This window comes from Belonocnema kinseyi, chromosome 6 (genome assembly GCF_010883055.1).
Source record: "Belonocnema kinseyi isolate 2016_QV_RU_SX_M_011 chromosome 6, B_treatae_v1, whole genome shotgun sequence".
Classification (NCBI taxonomy): domain Eukaryota; kingdom Metazoa; phylum Arthropoda; class Insecta; order Hymenoptera; family Cynipidae; genus Belonocnema; species Belonocnema kinseyi.
The window spans coordinates 51002704-51014617 of record NC_046662.1 but is presented as its reverse complement, the minus strand read 5'-3'; the positions used below and the strand labels follow the sequence as shown (position 1 = coordinate 51014617).

Genomic DNA, 11914 nt, shown 5'->3' with positions numbered 1-11914 from the left:
AGAATTGGATTACTACAGATTAGAAATGGGTTAAGCTGGATTACAATGGGATTCATCCAGATTAAAACTGCATTACTCGGAATTACAAGTGGATTTCTTCAGTTTAAAAGTCTATTTCTTATTTTTAAAGTGGATTCCTCCCGAATCAAACTACATGACGTTGGGTTAGAAGTAGATTTCTCCAGATTGAAACAGGATTCCTCCAGGTTAAAACTGGATTACTTTGGATAACGAGTGGATTTATTTGATAGAAACTGGATTTCTCCAGATAAAAACTGGACTACTCTTGATTGCAATTGGAATTCTCTAAATTAGAACTGAATTCCTCCAGATTAAAACTAGATTACTCTGGAACTGGATTACTCTGAATTGCAAGAGGATTACTCCATATTAGAACTGCATTAGTCCAGATTAGAACTAGGTTACTCTGGATTAAAAGTGGATTTCTTGAGATTAGAACTGGGTTAATCTGATTAACCTGATCTGGTTAATCAGATTTTTATTACTATCTAATTATCTTAATACCCCCATTACAATTAATTTTGTTGTTTAAAAAGAATTTTCTCTTAAAATAATGGTAATGAAAATACGGCTAATTGAGTAATTATTCATTAAATACGGAATAAGATGTAATTCACGCAAAAAAAAAACAACGTTGACAACGTAATCTTGACGGCTATAATGTCTTTATCATTTAAACGTGTTTGTTAAAGAAAGTGACTGATTCCAAGGTGGGGAGAAAGTGACCCACAGAAGTCCGGATCAACTTCAGTCCTTCTCTGCTAGTCTCTTAGATACCTTGAAACCTGAAAGGTATTCTTTTATTCATTAAAAAAAATCACGTGTTCATTCAATAATTTTTACATAACTTACAAATACCTGCCATCTGCAGAAATTAAAATTACAAAGTATTTTCAAATCTTTTTAATTAAATATTTTCTAGTAAAGTGCCTCTAAAATATCCAGTGTATTAAAAATCCATCAAGTGCAGTTACTAATATTATCAAGTCGGTAAGTTATTTAATTTTTAATTTGTACTGTATCAAAAAAGAATTGTGAATTCCTAAATTTACTTAGTAACTAATAAGTAAAACAAATGTAACATTTGATCAATTTTAATTTGGAGATTATTTATTATAAGTGTGAGAATTGTTTGTTTTAATTTCTTAAAGATCTTTGATTAATATTTTAAAATTACATTTCCTTCCTTTAAATTAAAATTTTCTAATAGAATCTAACTTGTCTTAAGGATAATTGCATTTTAATAATGAGCAGGAAGTTAATTAATAATTATTTTAAACTAGACAAATGAAATGAGGAATAACAAAATTATTTTTCGAATTAAAAAGTAATGTGTCCTCAATTCTGGCCATTAACTTGAAAAATGCAGGCATTATCTGCTGATATTCACCAGCATATTATTGAATATTAAACCTGAGCTCCTGCTAAATGTCTACAACATTAACATACTCTTGCGACACGTGGAATTCCCAAGAGAAAGTTTCAGGACCAGCAAACTTCTCCTCAAATATTTAAAATAATAATTACTAACACCAAAAATTTGCAATCAGAATACTAAAAATTCGAAGGAAAAAAAATTAATACCATATTAGACTTCACAACCCGAAATGCTCTCAAAAAAGGGGAAATAGGGTGGGTTTTTTTAGAAAATAGGGGGATAGATTCTTTTGAATAAAATAATGTATGGGTACCAATTAGAATCAAATAGGAAAAGCTTCAGATTTATAATCGAAATAAATATTGCATTTTCAACAAAACAATTAAATTTTAAACAAAACAAAAATTAAGTTTTTAAGAAAAAAGATGAATTTTCAACGAAAATGTGAAATTTTTAGAAAATTGTTAACGTAAACCAGAAAAGATGAATATAGAATAAGAAAGTTAGTTTTGAATTAAGAAAAATGATTTTTCAACTAAATAGTTAAATTTCCTGCAAAAATAAAAATTAATTTTTGACCAAAAAGTGGCATTTACGATAAAAAATAATTGAACCTTCAAGCAAAAGAGAAGAATTTTCAACAAAATAGTTGAACTCTTAATCGGATGGTCAAATTTTCAAACATGAAAAATCAAATTGAACAAAAAACAGTTCTATTTTCAACTGAATAAATGATACTTTAAGCCCAAAAGACGATTTTTTTAGAAAACAGTTTAATTTTTAGCCAAGAACTTTTCTATCAAAAAAGATACATTTTTATTCCAAAATAAAAAAAAAAACGAATTTTCAACACTTTTAACTCGAAATATGATTTTTTAACAAAATTGCTGAATTTTCAACCAAATTTAATTTTCTTCGAAAAGTTCAGTTTTCAACCAATAAAGTGATTGTTCAAAAAAAGAGTGAAATTCAACCTAGAAGAATAATTTTCAACACTATAGTTGAAAATTTAACTAAATAATCCAAAAAGTGTAATTTTCTGCAAAACAGTTGAATTTTCAATGAAAATATGGCTTTTTAACCAAATAGTTTAATTTACAAGAAAAACGTATATATTCTTAAAATTAGAAAAACAATTATCCAAGTGGTTGAATTGCAAAGAGAAGGCACGAAATTTAAATAAAACAATCAAATCTTCAACCAATAAAATGAATTTTCAGCAAAATAATTAAATTTTCAAAAAAATACATAGTTCAATTTCGAGTATCTATGAAGATATATTTTCAACCCAATAGCTTAAGTTGCAACCAAAAAAGATACATTTACTATTAAATACTTGGATTTCCAAACAAAAAAAGATACATTTTCAATCGAATAAGATTTTAAATCCAAAAAAAAATCGATTTTTAATACGAAAAAGTTAATTTTTAACCAAAAAGCTGAATTGATAACAAAATAATTAAACTTATTACAAATATTCACATTTTCAACCTGTCAAATTATTTTTTTACACACATTCTTTAAATTTAAACTAAAAGTGAAAAATGTTCAACCAAATAGTTTAATTTTCAAATAAAAAAGATTAATTTTTAACTAAAAATAGAATAGTTCATATTCCAACTAAAAAATTTTTTATTTTAAATCAAAAACTGTTAAAATCAATCAAAAAGTAGAGTAAAAAAATTTTAATATCCAACCAAGAAAGAATTTCCATCTCGAAAAGACGTCATTTTCTAGAAAACAGTTTCATTTTCAACCTAAAAATATCATTTTTTATTTAAAAAGTTTATTTTGAACATAATAGTTATATGTTAAACAAAGTAATTAAATTTTCTACAAAATAGGTGAATTTGTTACAAAATGGTTGAACCTTCAGCCTAGAGAGATAAATTTTCAAACAAATAGTTGGATTTTGAAATAAAAAATGTTAATTTTCAATAAATAATGGAATATTTGATATTTAAAAAAAAATAGTTTCAAATCATAAACAGTTGAATTCAACCAAAAAGTCGGATTTTCATGAAATAAGTTGAATTTTCTACCAAGAAAGATTTTTAAGTCTAGCGACAAACTTTAGTTCAAAAATATATTTTTCGACTAAAAGAAATTTTAACAAAGTATTTAAATTCTCAACCAACTAATAAAATTAATTTTTAACAAATTAATTCAACTTTAACAAATAAAAATTACTTTTTAATTCAATATTTAAATTTCCATTCGAAGAGATGAATCTTCAACTAACAAAATGAATTTTTTTTAATTATCTAATTGTCAACTACAAACGATCAATATTGACCAAAAAATGAAATAGTTTAATGATAAAAAAAATTAATTTTAAGCCAAAAAAGAAAACGAATTTTCATCCAAATAGAGAAATTATAAAATTTTAACAAAGAATTCAACTTTTAACCAATTAGTTGAATTTAAAACCTAAAAAGATGATTTCCACTGAAAAATGTAACAGTTGATTTTTCAACTAAAAAGGATTTCAAACAACAGAAAAAAAACAATTTTTAACAAAATAGTTTAATTTTAAACAAAAGTAATATGTTCTGAACCAAAAATGTAGAAGCAGACTTTTCAACCAAAAAGAATTATATTTTAGCCAAAAATTGTTTGATCTTATCATTGGGTTCTATTTTGATTGATTTATAAAATCCTATAATCAATCATTTTAATAATTCTAAAATAAAAAATATATTTTTCAGAAAGGCAATGCAAAAATGGAACTTTCTATCATTTTAATATCAACATGGTCCTTATTATTTATAGGCGCCAGTGGTGAGTAACAATGTTTATTAATTTTTATTGATTATATATATATATATATATATATATATATATGTATAAAATGTTAATAATTTTTGTTTTTGAAACAGCTGCAAATATATCGTCAACAGTGATTAACAAGGATAGGCATTTGAATATTTTTGATTCAATAAATCCAGGACCTTGGAGTGAGATCTTGGAAGAATGGGTCGTATCTGAAAAGGGAAATTTTAACACAAGAAATTCCCGAGTAATGAAACTTGGTGATAAAACATTGATGGTTTCCCCGAAAGGCACAAGTCCAAACAAGCGTGACGTTTCCGAAACGGATCTCTACCTTTTAGGTAGCTTTCAATTTTTAAATTATTCATAACAATATTTTCTTATTCGATAAAAAATAGCTTTCTCAGAAGTAAAATTTAAATAATTATTTTGTATGCACATCCTGAATATATTTGAGAGATTTCGATTTTATTTGACAAGTAATTACTTAATAGTTAAAATTCAAGGGGGAAACAAGTCCCAAAAATAGGGTGTAGCGGAGGCAGATTACTGCGGATTAGACCAAAAAATAGGAATTTTTAATCAAAAAGATGAATTTTCAGCTAAATTATTTTTAACACAGTCGTTGCATTTTTTAATAAAAAAAGATAAATTTTCAAACAAAAAATGGAAGAGTAACAGTTTCAATTAAAAGAATGGATTTTCAACACAATAAACAACTATTTTTAAACAAAATAATTAAATTTTTAATTAGAGATTAATTTTCTATGAATCTTCAATTGAAATTTGAACAACAACAAAAAAGTATTTTTAGCCAAACAAATGAAGTTTTAAAGAAGATATTACTAAAACAAAATACAAAAATGAATAATAAATAAAATTCCCTCTCCCCCTTGGCGCAAATTACCCAAAATTAAATTTAAAAAATTTATAAATTTCCGGAAATTTATGGAAATTTTTGGTCATTTATGGTCATTTTACAGGTAAATATGGTAAATTACCATAAACTACCCAAAATTCAACTTTGAACATTTTTTATAAATTTTCGGAAATTTTTGGTATTTTATGGCAGCATTACAATTTATGGTGACTTACCATAAATTGCCAAAAATTTAATTGAAAAATGTCTATAAATTTCCGGAAATACATGGACATTTTCGGTCGTTTATAATGATTTTACAGGTAAATATGGAAACTTATTATAAATTACTCAAGATTCAATTTTAAATATTTTTATAAATTTTCGGATATTTATGAAAATTTTGGTAATTTAAGTTAATTTATGGTAACTTCAGATGAATTCCTCAAAATTCATTTTAGAAATTTCTATAGATTTCCGGCCATTTTCAGAAATTTCCGGCAATTTTGAATAATTTACGGTAATTTGATCAATTATATATGGTAACTTTTCATAAATTACCGCCAAATTCTATTATCAAAATGTAATAGTTAAATTATCATTTAAAAAGAAAAATTTAACCAAAAAAAGTTTTTTTTAACCAAAAATATGAATTTATAAACAAGAAGATAAAAGTTTTCTATTTAAAAAGACAATATTTTAACAAAGCATATGACCTTTTAACCAAGTAGTTGAATTTTCAACTAAAAAAGATCAATTTTCCATAAAAAATGAAATAGTTCAGTTTTTAGTTAATAAAAAATGTTTGACCAAAAAAACAAGTTTTAAAAAAACATGAATTTTCAAGTAAAAAAATTAATTTTCTACAAAAAGAAGGATTATTCAAACAAATAGCTGAATTTTTCACTAAGAAAGAAATATTTTTAACCAAAAATAGATGTTAAATTTTCAATTTTGAAAAAATGTATTTTTTACCAAAAGAAAACTAATTGTTAACAAAATAATTAAATCTGTAGCCAAAGAGACGAATTTTTAACAACAATTATGAATCTTTAACTGGAATGGATAATTTTTCAAGTAAAAAATACATTTTCAACGAAGTAGTTCAACTTTCAACTTAGCAATATAATTTTGTACCTTGAAGATTCATTTTTGTACCAAAAAAGGCAAATTGTCAATAAAATAAATAAATTTCTAATAAAATATGTTGAAATTTCAAGTAAAAGAAGGTAAACTTACAATAAAAAATGTAATCTGAAAAAAGAAATTTTTTAACCAAAAATCAATTTTCAAGCAAAAAGATAATTTTCTACCAAAAAAGACGAGTTTTTAACAAAATGCAATAATTTTTAACAAAAATAGTTATATTTTAAACCAAAAATTATTTTTCAATTAAAAATATGAATGTTTCTTTGTAATAGATCAATTTTGAGTTCAAAAATAAGTCTTCTGCCAAGAAAGAGTGACTTTTCACCAAACGAGTTACATTTTTAAGAAAGTTCAACTTTCAACCAAGCACTTAAATTTTTAATTAGAAAAGTTAAATTTACAATAAATATACAATATTTAAATTTTCAGGAACACACATTTTTTCTACCAAAAAAGAGGCGTATTTAACCAAAAAGATGATTTTTTAAATAAGAAAAATTAATTTTTCTGTTAAAAAAGACGGATTGTTAATAAAATATATGATCTTTTAACCAAGTTATTGAATTTTCAACCGATAAGATTAATATTCGAAGGAAAAAGACCAATTTTAAACAAAATAAATAACTTTTTGGCTAAAAATGATCAATTTTCCATCAAAAATAAAATAGTTTATTTTTCAGTTTAAAAAAAAAATTACAACAAAAAAAAGGAATTTTTAAACAAACAGATGAAATGGCAAGCAAAAATATCATTTTCTAAAAATATATATTTTTCATAAAAAATAGAACAGTTAAATTTTCAATTTTTTAAAAAACTTCTAGTTAAAAAACCAATTAAATTCATGAAATTTTAACCAAATCTTTGAATTTTCAATTTAAAAAATATTTTTAACCAAAAATGGAATAGTTACAATTTGAGTTGAACACAATTTTTATTTTTTATTAAAAAAAAAAAACAAATTTGCAACAAAACATTTGAATTTTCAAGCAAAAAATTAGTTTTAAGCAAAATATTTGATTTTTCTCCAAAGTCGAGTAATTTTTTACCAAATACTTGAATTTTCAACCAAATGCATGAAATTCGAAAGAATAAGATTTAAAGTACTAATCTTTAACAGAATATGTAAATTTTAAACTAAAAAGAATTCATTTTCAACCAAAAATGGAATCGTCAAATTTTCAGGAAAGTAAACTAATTAAAAAAAACCATTAACTTTCAACAAAATAGTTGAAAAATATTTGGATTACCTATTTAAATTCCTCCGAAATACCTTATTCTGGATTACAAGTTAATTACTTGAATTATCTAAATTACTTCAGATTATCCAGATTACAAGGATTACTTGGATTACCAGAATTACTTTTCTAATGAGGATGGGTCTATATTTTTTCAATATTATAGCGATTCACCACAAACTTGGAATTTTTTTTTAATTTCATAGTTGAACTATTTTTAAACTTGATTTTTGATCGTTTTGACAGAACAAAATCCAAAAGTTTAACAATTTCAAATTATTTCTAACGTTTATTTTTTTATAACTGTCGAAGCCATTTTATTTGATTACTTTTTAATAAAATCTTGCCTTAAAACAAAAGTTTACTATATTTTTATTCCTCAGGTGCAATTGAAAAATTAGTATACAGAGTCGACTATTTGGAAAAACGATTGAGAAGAGCTGAAGAACTTTTATATTACGTTATATCTGGAAATAACAACAAAAATGAAATTCAAAAACGTAAGTATTATTATTTTGAAAAATTATTTTCTCCAAGTAAAATTATTTCAAATAAAAAATATTATTTTCAATGAAAATTTGTAAAATACACAAAAAAAGATGTTAAATATTAAATAAAGTCGAGTACTGATCTAAGGTTTGGAAAAAAAAACAAAAATCTGCCTCAACCCGGATTTGAAATGGGAACGCCACTCATGCATAATGGCGTTCCCGGTTCAAATCCGAGCTGAGGTATATTTTTTTCTGCTTCTTTAAACATTAGACCTGTAATCAAAACTATTTAATATTTATAATAAAAAAATTATTAATACCCTCGAAACAAAATAACATTATTTGCTTGTATCAAGAAAATAAATTTATTATTTTTTTTTTAGAACCATGTCCCCAAAACTATACAAGAGCAGGAAGAAATTGCTACTACTTCAGCACACGGGAATTTGACTGGAAATCTTCGGCCAGTTTATGTCGAGGAATGGGTGGAAATTTGGTGGAATTCCGAAGCGTGGAAGAAAATCAAGACGTCGTGGCTTATTTGCAAACCGATAAAAAATTTAGGGGTAAAAATTTCTGGACTGGAGGATTAAATCCGGGACTTTTGTGGATTTGGGCAGCAAGTGCAAGACCAGTTTATCAGGATACGAAACAAACAGTCGTAGGCGATGGAAGGTTTGTGAAGTAAAAAAAAGTATTTTTAAGGCCATGTAATACTTTTCGGATTTCTGTTTTACCGACATTTTTTCACAAAAACTTACTTCCACTAAAATTGGGATATTGACTTGAAAATTTGGAAAATTAATTAAAACAGCGTTGCCACAAAATTCCAAAAAATCAAAACAAATTACGTGTGACGATTTAGAATTAGAATTAATTTTTTTTTAAATTGAATTATCAACAAAACAGCATTTTCAACCAAAGAGATAAATCTTCAACAAAAAACAAAATTAACGCTCATTATACAGTGTAATAGTTATTATTTCTACCAACATTTTTTTACCAAAACAGATTAATTTTAAAACAAAAAAGAGGAACTTTAACAAAAGAGTTTAATTTTCAAAAAAAAAATGTGCAGTCCATTAAGAAAAAAGTTTTACCTAAATTTTTAAATTAAAAACGCGAATTTCTACAATAAAGCTTTCAACCCGAAAATATAAATTTTTAACAAAAAAAAGTTAATTTTCAATCAAGATAAAATTTCAACCAAAAATATATAAGTTAAATTCTTATTAAAAAGATATGTTTTTAACCGAAAAAATAAAAAACTTCTAAAAAAACAGTTAAATTTTCAACAAAAAAATATAATATTTTTCAACCAAAAAGAGAAAGTTTAAGCTAATAATTTTCTGCTAATTTTCTGCCAAAAACGATGTATTTGCAACAAAGTACATGAATTTACAACCAAATATTGGAATTTTTCAAATACTAGACATAAATTTTCAACGAAGGAACATATATATTTGGATTTTCAGTTGAATAAAATAAATTGTTAATTAAAAAAAAAACTAATTCTCAACAAAATAGTTGAATTTTAAATCAAAGCTACGAATTCTCTACCAAAAACATTAATTTTCAACAAAATACATGAATTGTCAGAAAAATAGTAAGAAATTTAACAAAAAAAAATTTTAACTGCAAAAATGTATCTTACATATATTTAACAAGAAAAATGAATCTTCAACCAAATAGTTGAATTTTTAACAAATAAAAAAAAATGAATTCTCAAAAAATAGTGTAATGGTAAATATTTCTACAAGAGTTCCATTCAAAATGTTAAATTTTTAAGCCAAAAAGAAGAATTTCTACTAAGCATTTGAGTTTTCAACTCGGAAATATGAATTTTTAACAAAGGAATTTAATTTCTAGGAAAATTATGCAAAATATTCATTATTTTCTAAAATAAAAAAAAAGAATATTCAACCAAAAAAATTAATTTTAAACCATAATGTTTAATATTCAACACCAAAAAAAACATGTTTGACCAAATAGTTAAATTATCATATAAAAAAGAGAGAGAATTTTCTCCTTAAAAACATACATTTTCAACTGAAAGTAGAATACAAAAATGATCAGTTAATAAAAATAGATTTTAAAAAATAACAAATTTCTAAGCAAGTATTTAGATTTTCAAGAAGAAATTTATTTTAAACCAAAAAAAGGAAGTTTTAACTAATGAGATTAATTTTCTGCCAAAAGAAAAGATGAATGTTGAACAAAATACATAAATTTTGAAGGGTGTAGTAAAAAATTTTTAACCAAAAAGAGAGATTCCAAATAAATTTCCAACCTAAAAGATCAATTTTTACCCCCAAAAAACAAAATTTTTTACAAAAAATAGAATAGGTAGTTCAATTTTCGGTTTAAAAAAATCATTTTTAACCAAAAGTGGAATCATTAAATTTTTAGTTAAAACAATTAATTTTCAATCAAAAAGATAATTCTTTAACTACAAAAAATATGAGTTTCAATCATATAGTTTAGTTTTAGATAAAAAATATGAATGTCCAGCCAAAAGTAGAATAGTCATATTTACAGTTTCAAAAATTATTCATTAACAACAATAATCGAATATTTAAGAAAATTGTTAAATTTTCAATCAAAGAAATGAATTCTTCACAAAGAAGATTAATATTCCATCACAAAAAAAAAACGAATTTTTAACGAATTTATTAATTTTTAATGAAATGGTAGAATTTTCAGCTAACCAAAATGATTTCCCAACCAAATATGGAGTAGTTAAATTTTCAGTTCAATAAGCCAATTTCCAAAAAACAAAAAAAAAAGAATTTTCAAATCGAAAATATGATTTTTTATCAGAAAAATTAATTTTCAAACAAACAGTGGAATTTTTAAGCAAAAAAAAATAATAAATTTTGAAAAAAACTGTTCAATTTTCAACAAGATAATAAAATTTTCAATCAGATAATGAAAATTTTAATCACAGGATGAATTCTCGACCGAAGAAGTAATCAAATAAAAAAATTATAAAATTATACCCTTGTAAGACTTACTGGTTAAAAATCAATTTCTTTGTATAAATTTAATTTCATTATGATTCCACTTTTATGGAATCAACATTATTTTATATATTTTTGCAAATTCTAAAATTATGAAAAATTCATTTTTTTTGTATTTTCATAAATGTAGAATATACAAAAAAATTCCTTAGGTACATTTAGTTAATTTTACAAATTTTGAATTTGATATCCGAATTCCTGAGGACTTTAGTTGTTGCAAAAAAAAGTCTGTAATCTGAAAAGTACTGCATAAATAAATTTTATTTATTTTAAAAAAATATTTATAGAAAATAATTTTGTTAAGGTGCTTAAAACTTGATTTTAATCCGGCATCCAGAATTTATTCCTACAAAGGTGAAGACTGTAGTTTGAGGCAGCGATATATTTGTGAAGTCACGAAGGACGATGAATCAGCCAACAGAATTGAACGCACATCTCGTACATTATTACACGAAAATGATTAAAAAATATAATTAAATTTCCTTTTAGAGCGTTAAATATTTTTTAATTTCCTTTCGCAGTGTAAAATATTTTTAAATTTAAGAAAAGCGTCTGAAAAATGATTTTTAATTTCAAACGTTTCAATTCTAAATATTTTAGATTTGTAAAATTTTGAAAAAAGGACAGTATTTCGTATGGAATGAAAATAAATTGAACTTGAATCATTTCTAAATAAAAAGGTTTAAAATTGAAAGAAATTTAAAACAGAAAATCTCATTATAATGGAGTTTAAATTGAAAGCTAAGCTGAATATTTAGAAATAAAAGCTTTTAAAATTATAGAAACTTAAATTTTTATTCCATTGAGAAAATTATGAATTAACGTAAAAACTGATTAGATAAACTCTTCTAAAATCCAAAAATTAATTTAGCTCTCTTTCACTGCTAAAAATGGAAAAATATTTAATTTTTAACCTTTGAAATTGAATTGTTTTTAAAAAAATGTTCAAAATAAAATTTAATTTTAAATAAACATTTTTTTTTAATGTT

The 11914-nt window shown here is 23.7% G+C and overlaps 1 protein-coding gene across 1 annotated transcript; it reads left to right on the top strand.

The window, feature by feature from the left end:
• The first annotated feature begins 764 nt into the window (after window positions 1–764).
• On the top strand, window positions 765–11476 carry LOC117174886 (CD209 antigen-like protein C). The gene is made up of 7 exons (XM_033364304.1): window positions 765–813; window positions 944–1011; window positions 4108–4180; window positions 4279–4512; window positions 7798–7914; window positions 8289–8580; window positions 11230–11476. Exons 3-7 carry the CDS (start codon window positions 4123–4125, stop codon window positions 11387–11389), a joined length of 861 nt encoding a protein of 286 aa, XP_033220195.1. The 5' UTR covers window positions 765–813; window positions 944–1011; window positions 4108–4122; the 3' UTR covers window positions 11390–11476.
• The last annotated feature ends 438 nt before the right edge of the window (window positions 11477–11914 follow it).